We start from the raw sequence: 22,050 nt of genomic DNA, 5'->3' as shown, positions 1-22,050 counted from the left end.
CGGTTAAGGTTGAATGTGACGTCTAGGAAGTTGATGATATTTGTTTGTTTAGCTTTCTGAGTGGTGGGAGGCGTCCATCCGTTTTATTCAAGATGCCGGCCTATGTCGTGCTGATGTTCTCTGTGTCTCTAGGTGTGGTCGTTAGTATAGCTTAGTCGTCATCGTCTCGTGAAGTCCTACGGTTTATTAAGATCCTGGGGCAGTTGGGAAGCGGAGAGAAGCTACCACGGTTCACAATGTTCGGCGCCGTCGTTAGCTTCCCATGTTACGTCAGAATGTGTCTCACCTTTCTTTGCCAGGGTATATGATTGTGGGATTGGGTGGGGGGATTTTTAAGATGGAGTTTTTAGCGTGGCATTATAAATGTTTCTTTCGCGGTGGTAATGTAAAGTCGTAGTTGGAGGCGAAGTCGAGGCTTCGTTTAGGAGGTCTTGGCGCTAGATGGATAGAATCTTCGATTGTCGAAACAGATAAAGCTGAATTGTTGTTTGTTTCGAGAGCTTTGAACCAGTTGATTACGGCACTGTGGTTGTTTTTCCATGGTTGAGGTTCTGTTTTTTCGCGATTGTGCTGTTGAGGCGGGTAGAGGATTTTTGCCTATTTTGCCATCTTGGACATCGTGGGGTTGATGAGTCTGCAGGTCGGTTGTTTGCGAAGTTCGTGTGATCCTTAAGTGTTATGATGCGTCTTTGTCGCTTGTAGTGTGCACTATGTCGTCGATTCGTAGTCGATTCTCGGAGGATACGTGCTGATTGTTGAGAACCAGACATAAGGAAAACGTGTCTTCACGATCTAAAACAAATTGCTGCTGGCAAACCCCGCCGCCACACTGCCCCTCATTGTTACGGTGTAAACAAGGCTCTCACCAAAAAAACGGGAAGAGTTAAAGAAGGGTGAGAGAGAAAGCTACCGAAGATAACCTCTTTAGCTGGAACAACTACATCCCAGGAATCCGAATAGTTATTACCAGTGCTAAGGAAAACCTCCCATTTTTGAACCATAACTCCTCATTAAAATCAATTATGAGCAACTAAAGTAATTCAAAAACCCCCAGTCAGCGACAACCAAGAGAAAACCTTAAACGGGATGCTAACTAATTCCATTTGCACCAAACCCTGCAATGATCCGGAAGTTAAATTTGTGGAACAAACGGTGCGGACATGCCCCTATTTAAAAAAGGGTAGAGGACTCGTACCTTCTCGCCCGAAGAAACATTCGGATAAAACCACTCGAGAAACTGCACCTCTACGAACTTGATATAAGTTAATGCGTCATGTGCAGTATGTGGAAATAATTAGATAGGGAGAAACGGGTAGGGTACCCGTCCTCAGAAATAGCGTACTCAGACCCTCAAAGAACACCACACGAGACACCACATGTATCCTGGGCCTCTCTTATCGCCACTCGCCGTCTTACCACTCACTCATTGCTCTCAAGATGTAACCTCTATCTCCCGTTTTAAAGATTCTAGACATCTGGCCGCACTATCAGAACTGTCAAAAGAGACAAGATTCTGGAGTACTCGTGTCCGTTCTTGCCATTTAATTGGCAAACATGTAATTGCTCTGCGCGCTACCTTTACTTACCCATTCGCCTGCATAATTTAACAAACGGGAATATTGTATGACGCGCGTTTGGTTTCAGTTTATTTCTCCTTATATCCCTGAAGAGCCGTGCACGTTTGAAACCACGCAAACCAGGCTTGTAGGGAAAACTTGTTGTTATTTGTCTTGTTTTTTTTTTTTATCATATCTATACCGAATACCTCTCTCTCATATAAGTACTTTGATTATGCAACGCTTTGAAAACGGGTACTGTTATATATATATATATATAATATGTTTTTCAACGATGTAATAATGTGTTGATTAACAGGAAGGGAGCGTCATTTCTTCATTGACGGTAACATATAACATCCAGACCTACTGTTATCGAGTTTCTGTGCTCACGCAGTGCATCAGAGTATTAATAAGAGTTAAGCTTCCCATCCTTAATATAAACCCATGGAGAAAAGTTAATGTGTTAGGAGTGCCTAAACTAGCGAGCTATGGGAGCATGTAGTGACTATTATACCGGGCTGGGTCGTGATATACGAAAGGTATATCTACTGAGATGGCAGGTCAAATTAGTCATATATGTTTGCATGTAGAAAGGCGGCACAGCGAACTTTTCGGTGGCCGCACAATTTAATAACGTGGCGCCCTTCGGGCAAACTCATTAAAGGCTAGAGCAGGGGAGCATTTACTATGCAATCAAAATGCCAAAAAACGCAATATCACACGTGGTTATTTCAAGAAGAAACGCTGTACTGATCCACTCTGTTATTAATAGACGGAGTGCGTACTCGACCAAACCCACCACCACGCAGGCCAAGTGCTTAATAGCTTATAACATGCAACAGGGGATCGCCCAATTGCTAATTATACACAATACCCGATTATCTTTCTAACAAACCCAGGCTCGAAACGAACGCTTGTTGATATCAAGTTGATAGCAAAATCTCTGTCATCAATACTACCTGAACATTAAGCAATGCGTTGTGCCAGAACTCCAGCCCGAGTCGACAACATGCCAATCATTGAGCCTGTGACATTAGCCTCCCTTTCTTAAATATGATAAAACCATTAGTAACATAAAAAGATAATTACATAATGTTTCCAATGACGAGTAAGGTGTTAACCACCAACTTATTCTATTCCGTATGAGTGGAATCCAAATCTTTAAAACCCACAGGTGAAGCTTGCAAAGTCTGCAACCAGAAGCTATTTGTAAGCAGAGATGGTCAACAGCGAACTTGATCGCTCCAAAAGTACCAATTGTTCAATGATACGACGTTCCGACCTCCGACATAACATGAGGATAGAGTGTTACAGGTATCGCCACTTCACAAGTGTTCTGTCTTTGATGCAAAAATCCGATCTGGGAACGGCGAAATCTCTACATTAGGCTGTCCGCCTATGGTGTAGCCACCACCAGAACCATACAAGACAAGACTGCTCTTCCCTCTGAGGGCATTTTGATAGAGACCGAAGTTATTGAATATCAAAGCTACTTAATCTAATAGAGGATACAACCCCTCTCAGGTCCAAACAACAATTGAGAAAGTCAAATCCATTCCCAGGGAGAATTTGCTTGTTCCCAATATAAAGCAATCTACTAAGGTTTTTTCCGTTAGTTTTAGATTACAATCCTTCTTTGCCAAGCATCGGGAAAGTTCTACATTCCCATCGGCATCTCATTGACAATTCACACTTCCCTAGCCAAAATTTTCGCAAAGGGATCTATCATTCCCTACACAGATATACAAGGTTGTTATAAAGTGTAAAGGGAAATGCGATCTCTGTAAGAATTTTTTAGTAGAATCGGATCATTTCTCCAGCACTTGTACAAGCAGGAAATATTTCATCAGACAACACCTTCATTGTAAATCTAAAAATGTGTTTACTTGATCACTTGTAACAAATGTAATGTTCAGTATGTAGGATCAACAACTAACGAGTTTAAAGTCAGATTTCGAAACCACAAAATCGGCCGTGAGCACAAAGAAGAACACTTGTGAAGTGGCGATACACTTTAACAAAGAAACTGATGTCTTGTCGGATTTCGTTTTCGTCATCATTGAACAAATTGGTAATTTTTAGCGATTAAAATAGCCTCGACCATCGTCTGCTTACAAGAGAAGCTTTCTGGAGTGCACAACTTTGCACCCTTTCAACCTTATGGTTTGAATAAAAGATCAGATTGGCTCACCAGACACAGGCTATCAGTTATTAGTATCACCCAACTAGTGGACTAATGCAAATGATGCGTTTTGATTGGCTACGCTACTAGAGGACTATTAGTAATAGTCCTCGAGTAGCGAAAAGGGTGACGCTTTCTTTCGTTTTATTCCCAAAAAATATTTCTTCAACTTGCATTTGCTAACTTTATTATTGCCTTTTCTGTCCGACTAGTTGGGTCATACTAAAACAATTAGACCCTTCGCCCTCAAGGGCCACGGGTTCATTAGCCCATGAGGGGTAAAAATTTGTACTTTGTAACAATTATCAGGTTTTAGGCTTTTGGTACAAAAATTGACATAACGGTAGTTGAAAATGCGATGAACTAATCAAGAAACCATTTGCTTAAACAACCATTATTTTCTATGGTTGGGGTGTATATACTTGTGATATTCTGTTTTCTGTGTAGGTTGGTACGTCAGGAATGTGAACTTGGTTCCAGGAAAAGGTCATCAAATTATTACCCGATCACTTAAGCCCCCCATTTTTGGTAAGCTCCGTTCAGCTCATTATATAATAATATTTAGAATCTACAAAATTTATATATTATTCTTTATATTCAATGTTTTTTAATGTTTTTTTTAAATTGTAAATACACATTGTAATTCATTTTTAAATGCGAAAATGTGTTTCAATAAACTATTATTAAGTGAATATTTACTACTCCTGGTATTATGACTAAATCAGTTGAGGAGCAGTGTTGGCGCAGTGATGAGAGCACTCGGCTTTCAATAATATGACTTTCCTTCGGGTTGAGTTGGTTTGATTCTCTACTCTGTTCCGAGAGACTGTTCTCTGGTTAGGAAGGATTACGTTTTTGCAAACGTCGGCCGTGTAGCACTAATATGTGAACAGACTTAACTGATTTAACTGACTTAACTGACTTAACTTAACTGGGTTCAATTCCCACCCTGGCCAGAGTTTTCTCTGTCCGTGTATGGGCCCATTTCCATTAGTAGGGCTGACGCTCACATGGTTCATATGGGGTAGAAACCTTGCACTTCACATTACACTCTAATCAGTTAAGTACGGTGGCCCACAGGGACATGAAGCAAATTAAAAAGTTGCTGCAATAAAATAAAGTTGCTGCAATTTAAATAAAGTTGCTGCAAATAAAAAGAGTTGTTGCAAATTAAAAGAATGTTGCTGCAAAGAATGTTGCTTCAATTGAATGATCTTTGCCGAGTTAATTTGATTTGGTTTGGAATCTCCCTAACCAGTGGAACTCCTCTATTCCCCCCCCCCCCACCCTCCCCTTAGTTTTAGATGTTAAAGTAGAGCCTTTTAAAATGTATCGCACTTTCTGCAGACAACAGCTCCAAAACCGCGAAAGAGCAGAAGAGCAGAAAGTTCTTATTTTTTCGAGAGCGCCCTCCTCACCCCTCCCCTATAGCTCTTGGTCTGGATCCGCCACTGCCGGATACAAGCACGGGACTTGAATAAAGTGATCATGGTTAAACCAACAAAAACAATGCAGCTGCATCTAAAAACGACCCGCGTTCGTACTCGCCGGTTGAATCACCGAACGAGAACTTGCGAGTCATCCGAGGATGCAGTCTGGGCCACCAATGTCGATTCGTATTTGATGACTTTGGAAAACCAACTATATCGAAGAGCTCTGGGCGTTCCTTAAGTTACTAAAACTTTGACGAAATCACACCCCTCTATTCTGGGTCGTGTCGTACCACATTGAACGGGCTTCGGGATTGGCCAAAAAACAATAGAACGAACAAAGATAACAAAGGATTTAGCACAGCAAACAATGGGAAGTACGACACTATACAGCCAATGAAATATAGAGTTCAACAAGAGGTACGACCCTACCCTCTATTCACCCTGTTGTCACGCCTGCCTCCTTCTCTTTCGTCATTAATGCCCCAGTACTGTTAAGTAATAGGGTTAGGGTTAGGATTAGAGCTTACTATAAGAAACCGGCATGAAAAGAAAAGCAATTTACTGTGTACAGTTAATGTTACATTACGATTAACCATTTCAAACGGACTGTTTCCAAAGATGAACACATTTAAACCGTTTCAATGTTATAACTCCTTCAGAAAGTCATTACCAGGTTTCTCCACCAATGGGAGCCATGTCCAACCAGATGAAAAGACTGCCAAAACGACAGTGCACGCTAACCATTTCACTTCCAATCTCAGGTTCAAAAAAATATGATCACTAAAACCGACCATGCAAGAACTCTAACCAAGCACAAGCACTTTACTAATTACGCTGACTGCGAACCTTTTTAAATAAACGGCAGATTCATATATCTTTATTTACCCTCGGATTTTTAGAGTAGCTTGGTGTAGCTAATATCTCCGAGCATTTACCCTCCCAACCATGATACACCACAGAAGACAGACCACAACACCGGAAACTACATGCCCTACTCTTTACGACAAGTGTGCGGGTTCTTTTACGTCCCACAGTATTATGAACATTGAAGGATTGTGAGACGGGACCTCCGGCTTATCGTCCTTATCCGAGAAGACTAGAGAGTCTAACCATTTGCAGATGTAATTACAAAGGCAGCACTTTCTCCTGAGTTATTTAAAGACCCTGATTGTTGGTCCGGCCGGAGTTGAACTCACGACCTCCCGCGTAACAGCCCGGTGCTCAACCAACTGAGCTACCGGTGCGCGGTATTGTTTCATGACTTTTGATGAGAGGGGAAAGCCGGAGTTCCCGGAAAAAATATATCTTAGCAGAGCAACTCAGAGTAGAGACCCATCAGACTCAACCCAAATATGGCGTCGTGTTGGGGTTGCAACCCTGGGAAACTTTGATGAAAGGAGGGTACTCTTATTTCCGCGCCAACTCTTCTACCAGGTAATTAATTGGGGCAAACTTTTATATTATTTGTGTTTAAGAAATTCCCGACTTTTTGACTAAGGAGGAATGCGAGCATCTCATCAAAAGAGCAGAAAAAGTAGGGCTTACTTTGAGTGAGGTAGGATTGACGGAGGAAAACAACACCAATGCGAATGACTTTGGTGGTACGTACACAAGGAAAAATACTCTTCAGTATATTGGTTAACAACACTAATGTCCGTTTTTACCTATTATGTTAGCCAATCGTAAGATGGAAAATATCTTCGACAAGAGTCCATCACCCCAGAGTAAAATTTACTCAAATTGGCCAAGTTTCCATCAGCGTCAGAAAAGCGTCTATATAAACCAAATTGTGCAGGAAAATAAACAATAGACCAAATCGGCTAATTCAATGATGTACCAAATTGAAAACCCATTGGGAATAAAACGTTTTGTTCCAGGTACTATATTTCCAAATTAAATCAATTATGTGAATGCTACATTTAAACCCATGAGATTTGGGTACAACATTTGGGGCGTTTTCCATTTACCAAGAAAGTCCGGAAATTCCGGTTGGGATGTAAATGGAACACACGTTTTTGGTTCGTTCCACTGGAAATTTTCCGGAATAAACGGTAGTCCTGTTTTCCCGTTGGAAACTTTGCGATGGAAATGCGTGTTCTATTTACAACTTTTCAAAGGACTTACCACTTCCAGGCTATTCACGGCCACATTTTTAATCTTTGGCGCGTAAAATCGCAATCACTGGGCGGCGAACGGACAGAAATTTCTGGAAATTTTTTGTAAATGGAAAACGCCCTTGGTCTATTGTTTATTTTCCCGCAAAACCTGGCTTAAAAATAGACACTTCTCTGACACCACTGCATGATGCAAACAAACCTGATACCAGGTGTCAATTACCTTTGCTGATACCAGATTCTTACTCTCGGGTAATGGATACTTACTTTCCATCAGCTAGTGTTTGCAATTTGATTTGTCGAGTTTGTTATTTTGCAATTTTTTGTCATTTCAGAAAACTGCACTGACAACGATTATAGATGTGTCAAATGGGCAAAGAGGGGAGAATGTAAAAAAAATCCCACGTACATGTTGAAGAATTGCCGACAAAGCTGTGAAGTCTGCCAGGGTACGAATAAGGTTACTGATTACGTGTTTTAGCTTCTGTCAACAAAGATTCAGTAACAGGATTTTTACCTTAACTTCAATAAAAAAAATCACCTGCTGTAAGTTGCCCTGTACAGCCAGTTGTTTCCCCCTGGTTTCGAGAGCTAAAATGTCCTATGAAGAGGTAATCTGAGGTAGTTCACCCTATGAGAGTCAAGTTCCGGTTAGTGTCCTAACCTTTCCTAGGTTAGGAAACTAACCAGAACTGTCCGGATCTCTAATTTGGCCGCTAAAACTATTATTCTCAAGCCAGAATTAATGAGTGTTTCACAACAAACGTTTTCGATATCCGGATATTTCTCAAAAGTGGACTAACTTCATTAATTAAAAGATGTGTTTTCAGATGACAGGGATTTTGACTACGAGCACTGGGATCTGAATAAAAATGGAATACTTTCTGGTTATGAGGTGCGTCGTCGGTATCAGCTAATAATAATAGTAATATCTAACAATGTACTTTTATTAGTAAAGATGGATTCAAAAATAGTTTACAGCTTTAAGAATGCCTTCACAACCAAGGCTGCGTTAGTTTTGGAAGAGAAACATCCTGCGAAACAAATTTTAGAATTGTTTACATTTTAATTTTCTGCTTTCAGCTCATAAAGGCGACTAAAATGCTCTATTTCTTATTTATTGATGAAGACGACGTTCTTGAAATGTAAGGAAGTTGGGTGTTTTTATCACCATTCTTTATAGCTTCATTGTGGCAATCTACGGGAAACTGGGTAATGGCGAAGTTCTATTTGAAACAAAGTTGACGCAAGGTTCATACAGCCTTCATATTAAAATAAAGAGAGTTTTGAAGGCTCCATTCAAGCTTGTTTGGACTTGAGTTCGGGATGAAGTGCTATCAGAAAAGCAAGAATCACTTTATTTAATGAGGGTAGCACGTTATAGTGTTACACCACTAATAAACTTGTGGCTTTCAATCTAAGTTCAGACCAGACCACAACACTGGGATCTCTGTGCCCTGCTCTTTTCGAATAGTGAGTGTGATCAGCAAGGATCTTGAGACGGTACGGTTTATCACGAGTTCTTATCCGAGAAGAATTGAAAGTCCAGCCATTAATTTGTGGACGTAATTACATAGGCAGCACTTTCATCTCAGGTATTTAAAATTTAAAGACCCTGAATGTTGGTCCGGCCGAACCTCCCGCATAATTCTCGTCACCAGAGCCTCGGATCTTATGTCTGCTCCGCGTGCTAGTGAATGCACCAATCGGAGACGCTTTTCATTTTTCTTCACGAAAACCAATGAGGAAACACTTCGTTTCAGGGTTCCCCAGAGCTCTTCTTTCCCTCAGTCAAGCGCAAAAAGAGAAGAGCTCTAGGGTCGAGATTGGCATCCTTGTCCGATCCCAAGAGAAAATGAGGGGACAGAGAAGGAGGCTCCCGGTCCAGCCCTTGGGATACGTCATGTCCACGAAAGTTATTTTTAGACGAGCGGAAGTCTTCCGAGACGTCCGCATGCAGGCCAACCGCGGTCCGTTGTTTGAAAGAAAATATATATTCATCAGCCTTCCACGTGCGCCATCATTTTCTCTTTTCACTAAGAACCTGAGAGCGAAGCAAGACTGCATGCGGACGTCTCGGAAGACAGACTTCCCCTAGAACAAAGACTTCCGCTCGCCTAAAAATAACTTTCGTGGACATAACATATCCCGGCCAACGCCTTGAGCCTCCCTCTCTGTCCCCTCATTTTCTCTTGCCGATCCTCAACCAACTGAGCGAACCGGTCTGCGGTCATTCTTACTCTCGTTACCAGAGCCTCGGATCTCTCATGTCCACGTGTCTCACAAAAGTGAAAAGCTCTGGGGTCCACACTGGGTCAGTCTTGGCCGAATTAGACACTCACTAAACACCGACTGAACCAAATTGTCTTTTGTTTATGTTTTACAACTACAGGTTTCAGATTTAAATATCACGCAGTTTGGCCCAGGTAAAGTTATTAAATGGTTAGCATTTTATGTCAGTTATAATGTTTAGTAGTAAAAAGATAAACTCGCGAGGGAAGGAAGAGAGGTGGAATTTTCGGGAAAACGTTTTGGCAAAAGTTTAACTCCAAACTATTGTTTACGAGTATCTTGACCATTGAAACATATAATGTTTTTATTTATGTTGTAAATAATAGCTCCTCTTACTGTCTGGTGCATTATTAGTTTTGTTGACGAAGCCTTGCAGTCAAAATAAGTATCGATTAACGATCCATAACTTTAAAGAAATGGCAGCTGGTAGAAATTAATGAAGGAAAATGACAAAGAGATTTTGCATGCCGGTTACACAGATAATGTACACTGATCCTTTTGGATGAGGTTTCACCTGGCGATGTTGTTTTTGACCAAATTAAGAAACGTTAATGCGCATTTCCAGGTCCCTTGTGTGAAGACAACGAAGCTTCGTGTTCGCAACTCGCAAAAGAGGGTGCATGCCAACTGTATCCTCAATGGCTGCTGCTAACTTGCCGGAAATCTTGTGGAAACTGTGGATGCGAAGACCTCGCTACAAACTGCACATCACTTGCTGCTTCGCAAAAATGCATGGATGATGGTCACGCCTACTGGATGCTAGGAAATTGTCATCGAAGTTGCAAAGTTTGTTTAGGTAAGAATATCAGAGTAACTGGCGTTTTGACATCTACAGAAAGGGGCTTTAAAATGACCAGGAACATTTTGCCAAAGTTATCATTTAGGTGATTACACAACGTCCCCCGCAAATCTTGCGCGCCCAAGACACAGTATTCGTCAACCGTGAAAAAGTAACGCACAAGTTAAGACTTTTGGGTGACGAATTTCATTCCTTCCACTCTACTAGGAGCTATTAAATACGATAAATAACAAATCATGATTACAAATGACATCTACAAATACCTGAAGACAATGTCGCGTAAACATCCAAGACACAGATCTCGTTACAGCTACACAGCCTTCCTGCATAGGAACGAAAAGGATCCACTACAGAATATGATGATTGACAGGTACATTCATCTACGGCTTGCTTGGGCACAATTTAGTTTTGGTTTCGGTTTATGTGAGTAAACACTGTATAATATGTACTTTGCATTTATTTTTTTCCATCAGAGTCGAGAAGTTAACTCAACTTCCCCGTGAAATGGTGGAAGGTGCAGAATCTCTTCAGGTCAGTGGTAACCAACGATGAAATCTTGATGTTTTTTTTTTTACCGCTCCGACGGTTCTTCTTCATTTCGCAATCCTCGTATCACCATTGAAAAAAATACTTCTTTTAAAATCGTTTCTTTTCGAAAATGTGTTTGCATAACACTCAAACGTCGACGTTTTAAACTGAAATTTTATCAGGAAACTCTTATACTTTGGTTTCGCTATCCGTAAAAGATTTGCTATCCTCGTGTTCAGTGTCGATGAGAAAGGGACGTTGATCATTCGTTGACTGGTTCAAAATTGCAGTGTGTAAGGCAGCTTCTTTGGAATGTGTACGTAGAAGGCTGGTAAAAAGGCGTGATGAGCCTAATGAAAACTCCAGGGCTGCGCTACACACCAATAGATAATCCCATTTTCCAAAGGCTTTCATGTCCTTTCATTTAAGTCCTTCTGTATCCTGTATATTAGGTGGTCAAGTATGACAAGTATGGTCATTATCATGCCCACTACGACTCATCTCTTACTGGGGACATTGATTTGATCTGTTGTTATCAAGTAAGGGACAAACCTCAACCCTGCCGACTTTGTAGGTAAGTATGGACGACTGAGGACACCTACATACATGTCATTTTATGATTGGCGAGCCAATGACCTAAAACCCTGTTTGTTGTGGAAGTTTTTGAGAGAGGAGAAGATAAAAGTACCAGTGTCGAGAATTCGCGGGCATCGAACGCGAATCTCGATGTCCTTTCCTAGTGCATCAATCTGATCTTCAGGGATCTCTTCTGTTTAAGGCTGGACTTTTGCTTTCACGGGAACGAGCATTTTCGGTTATTTTTTCATTGAATCGTTTTTTCTTGCAGGTTGTTAACTATTTTATACTACCTAAACAATGTAGACGAAGGAGGTGAAACTGCTTTTATCATCGCTGATAACTCCACCCTAAACGAGACAGTAAGATAACAATTCACGGTTCTTAACAGTTTCGTTGTTATATGTTGCTAATGCAAAGAAAACGCTACAACTGTAAATTAAACACGGGGTTTAGGTCAGTAACTAGCGGGTTCGACTTGGTCGTATCATTGTTTTTACTCTCAAAACTGCTGGCTCCGTCAAAAAAGGCATCATGTTAACACATTGAGTCCAAATATCCGAGGGAAAATTCTCCGGTGTAATGATGACGCTTTATTGTCTACTCGGCTGAACGCCCCTTTTTGACAACCCATCAGATCTAACGGTGAGCCATTCTACACGATCCCAGACAAAAAGAGTTGGAAGTTTGTTCCCGTTGTTTGGAACTTTTGGACCATGAAAGGGCCCACGTCACCCTACACCGTATTCTTCAAGAAGGAGTTCCAATAACCGAGCCGTGTCTTGAATTTTTTGTGTGGGATTTCCCCACACTTTGTCAGCACCGGCGATATGCCTGGCTTTATTTGTGTTTGTCACGTGGTCTCTATTAGGAAGAGAGGGGAACCTGGGAATGAGAATGATTGTTTGTATGTGATAGCAATTACTCTTCTCGGCAGTTGTCATTTGGCGAATCTCGACTTGTTTTCTCGGTGTGATTAATTTACAAGGTAAGGAGAAGTCGTCTTCCTTTCTGACGTTTGTATTAAGCGAGTTGTGCCAGCTATATTACAAGGAGTCATGCCTTCAAACTTATATCGATAGCGGACAGATATAACATAATGACAAAGTCCAGTATTATCCTGTAGATGTACGATTAGCAATTTGAGGTACCCTCTTTTAACTACGATTTGTTGACATGTTGCGTGACGGCGCCAGTTTCTGTAGATTCGCAAGTTAAAAAATTAATGCCTTCAAACTTCCTGTCAAAAACTTTCACATTTACCGTACAGTGTTGTAAGCTTTGAAGCACGAATACTCTTAGCTGACAATTGCACTTGCCTGTTCATTTATCCAGTTTTATCGTAAACAAATTCTCTTCTGCCACTAGCGACTGATTCCATTATTTCCGCTGATGAATAAAAGTAGACGGCATTTACCTCTTTACCTCGTGATAACTTGGGGCCATGTCCAGCTTTGTCTGCTGACTGGGAAATACACAACCCACAGTAAATAGTATTACCCATCGAACGGAACAGTGGAAATTTCGGGTGCTTTCCATTATGCCTGACCATCAGGTACTGGAAACGACAATTTTCGTATTTTGGAAAAACTGTTACCATTATTCACCGGTCATCCCAAGCGGTTTATTCTGACAAATGGTAAGCACCCTTACTTTCCTCGAAACTGGAAGTCCAAACAGGTTTCTCCCCTAACCGTTTTCTCGTCCTACGGGATCGTTACTCGACATTTATCACTATAACATGACAAAATGTATTACATTTACTGTGTTGCTAATCATCAAAGTTTATTTGACTGAAATCCCACACAAGTACGCATTGCGGATCTATTTTTTCTTTGGTGGGGGAATGGGCACCGTAATAATAAGGTAACCAAGCCAATTAAACAATATGTTAACTGACAATTTATTTATTATACAGTTGCTTTTATCAAAACGAGGAAAAGAGGATGATCCCTTCAATCTCAGCAACTTTTGTCAGAGTGCCAACCTCGTCATAGCACCAAAACGAGGTACAGCAGTCATGTGGTACAATCATCACCTCGATTCTGATGGTGAATCCCTTGGAGAAAGAGATCCGTACACACTGCACGGAGGCTGTGACGTCAAAAAGGGAAATAAGTGGATCGCAAATCACTGGATACCAGCATCCTATAAAAACTACCGGCACCTTCCCAGCATATATCGAAGACGCAATCCTTCGAGAACATAAATACGGCTTTGCAACCTCGGTTTCTCATTTAACTTAAAGTATTATTATAGAATTCGAATACTGGCGGCTCTCATCGTTAAGGCCACTGCGTGTCGCATTGGGATAAGAGAGATCTGGCCATGCCACCAATCCATTCTCGTCACCAGAGCCTCGGAGCGACCCAAGGCTCTGGGAAACTCTGTGTAGGGGACCGTGCGCCGTTAAGGGTTCTTATAGCCAAAAATTGGCTATTTGAACCTTCGGGCGCCTGCTCACTCCTCGTGCTAACATGAATGCACCAGTTAGAGACGCTTTTGATTGTTCTTCACGAAAACTAATGAGAAGGCAATCTGTTTCAGGGTTCTCCAGAGCTCATCTCTCCCTCAGTCAAGAGAAGAGTTCTGGAGTCGAGATTGGCCACCAATCGAGACAATTTTTTTTCTTGACAATTTTCGTTTCTGCGCATGCGCATGTCAAAGATAAAGAACGCAACCGTTGATTGGAATTTGAACTTTAGAGTCACGTGTTTCATTTTTCAAGCCTACCACGGTTTCAGAACACTTCCTCACTCATAATCACACCGCCAACGATATTTCACTTATTCCACTCGAGCTCATTCACTCCAATCGTGACAGTGTACGGAAAGCAAGAGAAGCATATCTCATAAACATAGCGAACACTCTTGAATTTTTAGGTCGTAATAAGAAAGATGAAATGTAATCCACCCTTTCCCTTATATTTCTTTACCGCTATATAATATCAATTATCATTTATTATTATTGTACCGTATTTAAAATCCTTATCTTTAGGGCTGTCTCAAATCCCACGCCATATCACACTATTCAAATTGTAGCGTCTTTGTTAACCGTAGTCATTGCTTGCAAAAGCTTGATGAAGAAAGGGTTGGCTTTTTAAAATTATATTCCTTCACCATCATATCAGCATTGTTCTTTTTAGCTTTTCATTTTCTTTGCAACTGTGTAAGACGATGGTGATACTGCAATCAAAACTAAAGTCTTCGTTAACAATGTCCACCTCCCTCCATTCGTCCTAAATTGGAGAAAAATAGAATATTTATGTCATGCAGCTTATCAGGTCAAGTTGTGTGGTTTGAATTGACCACAAGCTGTAAACAAAATTACAACCAACAACCAAACATGCAAATTGTGACACTATAACTTGTCAATCATATGATCACCTGACCGAATAAGCTTGCTTAACTTTGTATAAGCTTCATTTTGAATGTTAACAACATGCCATGAATTTGTTAAATATCTCGTTAGCCTGTTGCGTCTTTTTTGGATTAAAATTTCAAATTTTGGAAATTTCGTCTCAAAGTATCCTAGAACCTTGCTTCGAAGAAGACGAAGATCTTGCAAAATGTTCGAAATCGGACAACATCTGTGACAAGAACACAGACTTTGGTGAAATAAGGCTTTTTAGATTGCCAGGGTTTAAGGTAAGTGGTACTGATAACAATTTTATTTTAACAGACAATGCTTGGTCAGGAAATTGGTACCAAAAACGCTAGCCAGAACTGATGGCGCTGACCAAAGCATTGCACTTAGTACTGAAAATATCATATCATAGTACTGAAAATATCATATCATGTGAGCATGGCTGGCCCGGGATCGATTCCCCGGATTCGGCGTCATATATGGGTTGGTTGAGTTTGTTGGTTCTTTGCTCTGCACCGAGAGGTTTTTCCCCCGGTACTCTGGTTTTTCCCTCTCCTCAAAAACCAAAATTTGATTTGATTTGTTCTGGTTTCAGTTGATTTGTAGTGTTCCCAATTAGTAGAGCACTCGTTCTTGACTAAATACTGTAAATAAACTTGAGACATAAATAAATTTATTATTATTGTTATTATTATTATTATTATTATTATTATTATTATTATTATTATTATTATTATTATTATTATTATTATAGTTGTTCGTCCCTTTCTTACGCATGGTGAAGAGGCGTTGAAAAAACCGGTTGTTATACTGTTTTTGGTACCTGTTCGACTAAAAACCATAGCGGCTTGCTTGTTGGAGTGCTAAATGCAGTGATTTGAAGAGTCAATAGAGCGTTAAAACCAGAATATAGTTCCAAAAAATATCTAAGATGTATAAAACGGTAAATGACCCAATTTTCATTAGGTCCTCTCAATTTCAATCAACGTCATTCAGGTAGGTCACGTGAGAAGGTTGGAATTAGAAGAAGGGAGAAGCTACAAGCTGATCACAAGGGCAATGAGACCACTGTTGTTCGGTGAGTAACGTTAAGAACGTGGCTTCTTAGGCCAAAACTCGTAAAAAAATGTCGTTCACAGTCGTTCCATTTTCACCAAGGAAAGTCGGAAGTCTCTTGTTCCTCAGTTACATGTCCGTATCTGCTTTTCTTGGATGATTGAAAGTTGCTATGGAGACCAACTTTCTACATACCTATAAAGACAAGCTATTAGCATACGGGGCATAACAAAACAGGCATAAAATAAAATAAACAAAGCGGCCTCTAATACTCTTTCAGTGATGCTATTAATAACACAACGATTTTTCCAGAAATTCCTGAGTTTCTCTCTCATGAAGAGTGCGACCACATCATGTTCCTTGCGAGAGAAATGGGCCTAAGTGCAAGTTTCATTGGTCGCGACAATTTGAATGAAGGAGGTCTGGAGAGGGCTATGAAGATAGCTGGTGGGTAATTTTTGTCTATGTTGTAAAAGTATGATACGTACAATCTCCAGTTAGTGCTCTCTTCGAACCTTTGCCGAACCGCAATTTATTTACTTCTTCATTTTTCATTTTCAAGACACAAACACAACCCTTGAATTCAAAGATGAATTTGCTCGTGATTTCAGTGTATGGGACGCCAACAATGATGGCATAATTGATATTTCAGAGGTAGGTTTATCTAAAGAGGAAGTTAGAAGACATTTCCTATTATTCAAAAATTAATATTTACATTAAGGTCAGAAGGTATCGAGGTTAACAAAAATTAAAATAAATTTATTCATGTGCCAAATGCATTTAGCCCTAGACCTACGCTTTTAGAGGATAGACTAATAAAACAAGCCGGTTCTTGACAGAGACAACTGTCTCAGAACAACCCAGATTTTAGCTAAGCCCGGCGAGTATCCAAACTGGGAAATTACAATGAAAAGGCGAGTGCCCACAGCACTGCTCCAAACCTTCCCCCTGGTGGATATGTTGTCGGTAAAATCCGTTCTCAGGTTGAATCCGTTTTTACCTACGTTGAATTGGTGATCCTCATTTTACATTTTTAGGTTGTCTGAATACGCACTCAGTTGAATTGAAGAAACCTTTAAATAGTTTATGAAGCCTACATTAAGCGTATAGAAAAAATAGGGTCAGGTTAGGATTAGCTTTGACAGGAGCCCATGATTAGGAGTGAACAACAGCCCTATATTCCTGTTACGAAGTTTTCACAGATTGAATTTCCCGAGAATGAGACTCCCGTGGGAGCCCGATGACCAATCACAAGAAACTAACATTGCGTCACCGGGCTGGAACGGCCTTTTTTCTGATGGAAAAGGTAGTCTAAGATGTATGAAAAGAAAAACAGGAAACCGTGTTTTCCCTTTTTTCTGGTCCTTTGGGTTCAACTCCCGATAACTCGAACCTGTTTCAATTTCCCTTGATGAGTTAATCGAGAGTCATGCAACTGTAGTAGAAGCTTTTAGGTCAGCATCTCAGGAGCTCTTGAGAAGGAGTAGACAACTGCCCTATTTTCCCATCACGGCGTTTTCAAAGACCGATTTATTTTTCGATTGAATTTCCCGCGAATGAGACTCCCGTGGGAGCCCGATGACCAATCACAAGAAACCAACTTGACGTCATCAGGTCACCGACCCCGAACGGTATATATATATTTTTTTTTGCGGAAAAGGTACTCTAAGAATAGATCGGTCTGCAGAAAGCTGCTTTAAACTAGGTAGACTGCATATTCAACCTAAGTAAAATGAGGATCATGAAAGTAACCTACAGTCCCGGACAAAATTGTTGAAACACTTTGCAATGCCTTGCCCTCCCACAATGTTTACCGAATGGGCTCAGAAATTCGCGTGGAAAGAACATTGTGAGGGGAGAGTGGACCGCGAAAGCTTCAGATCTGTATATTCGTGTACTGTTCCAAAGAATTTTGTCACAGACTGTAGGTAAAAGTTATTTCAACCAGAAGACGGATTTTACCGGCAACAGATGGCCCTGCCAGCTTGCTTTTGTAATCAGTGATTGATAAAGCCCTGTACGTGCAACTATTGATGATCGAATCCTGCCTAGCGACGCTCTGATGTTCAGGTATGCTCTTACTCGTTGCCTTTTCCTGTTTTTTACGTGTCAGATAAAGAAGTTTGCTGAGCGACACAGGGCCTTGCACTTAAAGGATGACGAGGTTATAAAAATGTGAGTATTAATTAACTCTGTTTTGTTTTTTCAGTCTCGCCAAATATAGTAAAACAATAAAGCTTCCTTTTTTTCTCTTTTTCAAGGTTAAAACTCTCCGATACAGCCGGGAATGCTGCTCAACTCACAGAACAAGGTATATTAGTGGATGCTCTTGTAATGAGCAAAATTAATGTGGCAGTTTTGAGAACAGTCAACTTCTATGAGTGGTTCTATAGCTTTTGCGGGCTTCATAATGCATATAATTACAATTCATTTGAAGGCTTCATATACTGATTCACTTTTGGCCATTTTTTTCGGCAGCATCGCAACTCGGGTGATTTCATAATTTCATGCAGCGCAGCTTTAAAGAACGGTAATTTCACAGAGATCTCATCTTCGCCTCTACCAAATTTGATATTCAAAAGCTCCATTGTTAATTAATATCATGTAGAAGCTACCGGTTGGGCTCCCTGGGTAAACAACTTGATTAACCCATTCGATTCACCCCTGAAGCGGTTCCAATTGACGAGAAAAACCGTCTGTAATAAGACAGAGTCAGAAATCTATTAAATCTCACTCTCAGGATACATATATGTTATTTGCCAGCTGGGAGGTCCGCATAGCGAAAAACTGTGACAGAGATCTTGAAAATGCTGCCGGAGGCCGCAGGCCGAGGGAGGCTTTTCCAAGACCGAGGTCACAGTTTTTCGCTATTCGAACCGACCCCTAGCTGGTAAATACCTTATTTATTTTTTCCTCTCTCTCTCGAGTTCACTCTTCCTCTTCCTCATTGTTGACTCACACCTCGCTTGATAACGAATGCATGCAGTAAGCGACTAACAAACTGAACGTTCTAAAGGGAAATATTTTTATTTGAATTCTATTTCAATGCCTCTTGGCTAATAAAAAATATGTTTTCAAACACTTACTTATGTATGTAAACGGATTCGTTGTCAAAAAAAGGAAATTGAAGGTCATTACACAAGTTCACGCAACTGGGCTAGGATTCTACCCGAGTTGGCGGGCAAGATAGAAAAATTCCGCCAGCTCCCAAAGCCGATCACAATGCAGGATTTGCAGAATTCTGCCTGCTCTCGCACTGAGAAAAAAATATAAAAGGGGTTGTTAGTCTTACTCTTAGGTGTTCTCCATTTCTTTGTAGGAAAGACAACAAATGCCCTTTTCCGTCAATGGAACTTAAAGAAAATCCTTTCCTACATGACTATCTTGAAATCCTCAAGTCCCCATCATAAGTTTCGCTTTAGCGAACAGGTCTGGTTGCGACAAGACAAAACTGCTGATCATGTTTTAAGACGGCTCCATGAAAGGTAAGAGCTAGTAGCTGATGTCAAATAGGCCTTTTTTGATGTATTAAACTTCTGAGGTCGAAGACAAAGGAAAATGGATGATAAGCAAATATTTTTCACATATAATATTCCAACGTACGCGTGTTCCTATTGTTTTTGTCCTCACTGCCTCACAATCATGCTGAATATTTGATATTTCGAAAATGGCCTATTGCAAAATGAACTTTTATCCTAATCGACAGTTGTTTAATCGAAAGGGAGAAGTGCTTACCTTTTCAATTTATAAGCAATTGTTTCTTATAAGCAACTGAAAAATTCAGGCGGATGCAAAGGGACTCGAACCCATGACCTCTGCGATGCGGTGCAATGCTCTACCGAATGAGCTATGAAGCCACTCTGACTGAGATCTTTCTGACCTCATTCAAACGAGACAACCTGAAGGATTTTATTAGGGGTACGTCACTCCGTCTGCTGATACATAATCTGACTCCTTAACAAACCAGATATTACAAAACTCTGTGAAGCCTTACCATTTACATTGAATCTATGCATTTTTGCCGTGCCAGATATGAAAACCCACAAAGAACCACTCTTTTAAAATTATGTGGAAATGTACTTCTCATCATAAATACAGCGGTCAGATGCCGAGGAAAGGGTACTCTTAATTGGCAACAGTTCAAGTCTTACTCTCCCAAATATAGTAAACGAAACTCAAGCAAAAGGTAGCGTGCACAGGCGTAGAATGACGAGAATCTCCCTCCAAGCCCTTAAATAGTCCCAATCTATCCCATAACCGCCTACAGGTCTCTATATTGAGCCGTCAGTACAGTTGTACAGTTTCCGTCTAGCTCGTTCCCAATCGACTGTCAGAAATTATACGTTGCAAAGTCATGGCTTTCTAAATTCGCCCCACATTTACCTCTGGCCTCGTATGTTCCCTTAATGATGCCTATCACTGTGACATTGCAGAATTATCAAGCTAACAAGAATTCCAAGGAAACTTGTTCGAGGCGGTGAATCCATGCAGGTATAATTAAAGGCGCAGACTGAATCATGTTTTCCGTCAGTAAAGGTTGAGAGCGCGTTAAAGAAAAAGGATATAATCAAGCATTTATTAGTTAAAACACAAAATATTTTAGAGAAAAATTCGTAACACTATTTTCCAAAGAAAAAAGAAAATTATTTCGTTATTTATTTTGCGTTGCAAAACTCCAAACTTTTCATCCAAGTTAAAAGCTTAGGCATGACTTCGCTAGTGTAATATTCTACCCTAGGTATTGTTATTAATGATATGGTAATAAGGTATAGAGAATCGATCTGGCCTGGGACATGCCCAAGACCAGGCGAAGATGGGAGCTATGAGGATCAATCCCGACTTACGCGATTGGTCTTTTTTTAGTCGACCGATTCTCTCCCCGCTAAACTTGTTGACGTCGGAAGTGACGTGTTCCTAAAATGTTTGATTGAATGATTTCAATTGCTCTAATTTCAACAAGTTCTAAATAGTTTTTAATAGAAAGTTATCCCTCGTGGTTTTATCGGCCATTTTTTTAACTGAAACGAAATGCATAACAGCGAGGTTAACCAACATGGTATCTTTACTTTTGCTTGTCAACGCCGATACGGTCGCTATCAATTTCTGTGAAAACAAATAAATGGCATTCAATAATCATCTTACAGACTCAAAACATTGGGTTATTTTTACAGGTGGTCCGATATCAGGTATCTGGTCATTATCATGCACACTTTGATTCTGGTGTTGATCAGTCCATTCCTTGTTGTCATCAATTCCCGTCATTAAAACCACCACAGTGTGGACTTTGTAGGTAGGTCAACTATAAAGGTAGACTCATGAGCCTAAGGTGGTATTCAGTTAGTCGAAACATTCTGACTTTTTCGCCACCGTGTATTTGTTGTGGCAGGTTCATCACCATACTTTATTATCTCAATGATGTTGAACAAGGAGGAGAAACAGCATTTCCAGTGGCAGACAATTCCAGCATAAAATGGGAGGTACGACCAGTAACAAGGAAAAACGAGTCCTGTGTTATCTATAGCTATAAGCGATTCAGTTGTTTATTACATAGACATCACATATTGTCCCCTACATTTTCAGAACAGAAGGCTTAAACAAAAGGTCGCACTTCTGACCTACTCTTAGCTGGCTAGATATCAGCTCAAATCCCCCCCCCTCCCCCCCCAAATGTTCTACCTTCTTTTGCCACTAACCCGTCGATCTTGCTCTAGGTATTTTTCCCAGTGGGGCACAACCTAGTCAGGTATGTCCAGAAGTCATCGCGGTACCTAGTTTAATGGAGGCCTGCCAGTTTCCTATTAAACACATTTTCCCATCTCAAATTACCAGCCGCTTTTCTTTATCTTTATGCTACTTGTACATAAAGTCTATAAAGAACTTGGCAAAGGCAACACACCAGGAACCCATGACCCGGAGCCTACAACTCTACTGTGTTCGTGTAACGGCGTTTTCACACACCGACTTATTTTTAGATTGAATTTCCCGCGAATGAGACTCCCACAGGAGCCCGATGACCAATTACAAGAAATTAAGCTGACGTCATAGGGTCACCGAACCGGAACTGCCGTTGTTTTTGACCTGACCTTTCGCGGGAAGGGCTAGTCTAAAAATAAACAACAATAAAAGCAAGGTGACACACGCTAAC

General features: G+C 40.6%; 1 protein-coding gene and 1 pseudogene across 1 annotated transcript in view; both read left to right on the top strand.

Annotated features, from left to right (window-relative positions):
- Nucleotides 1–92: 92 nt before the first annotated feature.
- LOC138020979 (transmembrane prolyl 4-hydroxylase-like) lies at nt 93–13,905 on the top strand (annotated as a pseudogene).
- An 870-nt stretch (nt 13,906–14,775) lies between these two features.
- LOC138019914 (transmembrane prolyl 4-hydroxylase-like) overlaps nt 14,776–22,050 on the top strand; it is an 8,684-nt gene continuing 1,409 nt past the window's right edge. The window contains exons 1-10 of the mRNA XM_068866881.1: nt 14,776–15,130; nt 15,846–15,927; nt 16,218–16,352; nt 16,468–16,559; nt 18,019–18,080; nt 18,167–18,216; nt 19,225–19,390; nt 20,339–20,396; nt 21,077–21,195; nt 21,292–21,382. Coding sequence (XP_068722982.1) covers nt 14,930–15,130; nt 15,846–15,927; nt 16,218–16,352; nt 16,468–16,559; nt 18,019–18,080; nt 18,167–18,216; nt 19,225–19,390; nt 20,339–20,396; nt 21,077–21,195; nt 21,292–21,382 — 1,056 coding nt within the window. The 5' untranslated portion in view covers nt 14,776–14,929. The remainder of the gene's footprint in view (nt 15,131–15,845; nt 15,928–16,217; nt 16,353–16,467; nt 16,560–18,018; nt 18,081–18,166; nt 18,217–19,224; nt 19,391–20,338; nt 20,397–21,076; nt 21,196–21,291; nt 21,383–22,050) is intronic.

The sequence above is a fragment of the Montipora capricornis genome, chromosome 10 (assembly GCF_036669925.1).
Source record: "Montipora capricornis isolate CH-2021 chromosome 10, ASM3666992v2, whole genome shotgun sequence".
NCBI lineage: Eukaryota > Metazoa > Cnidaria > Anthozoa > Scleractinia > Acroporidae > Montipora > Montipora capricornis.
This window is presented reverse-complemented; position numbering and strand designations above follow the sequence as displayed.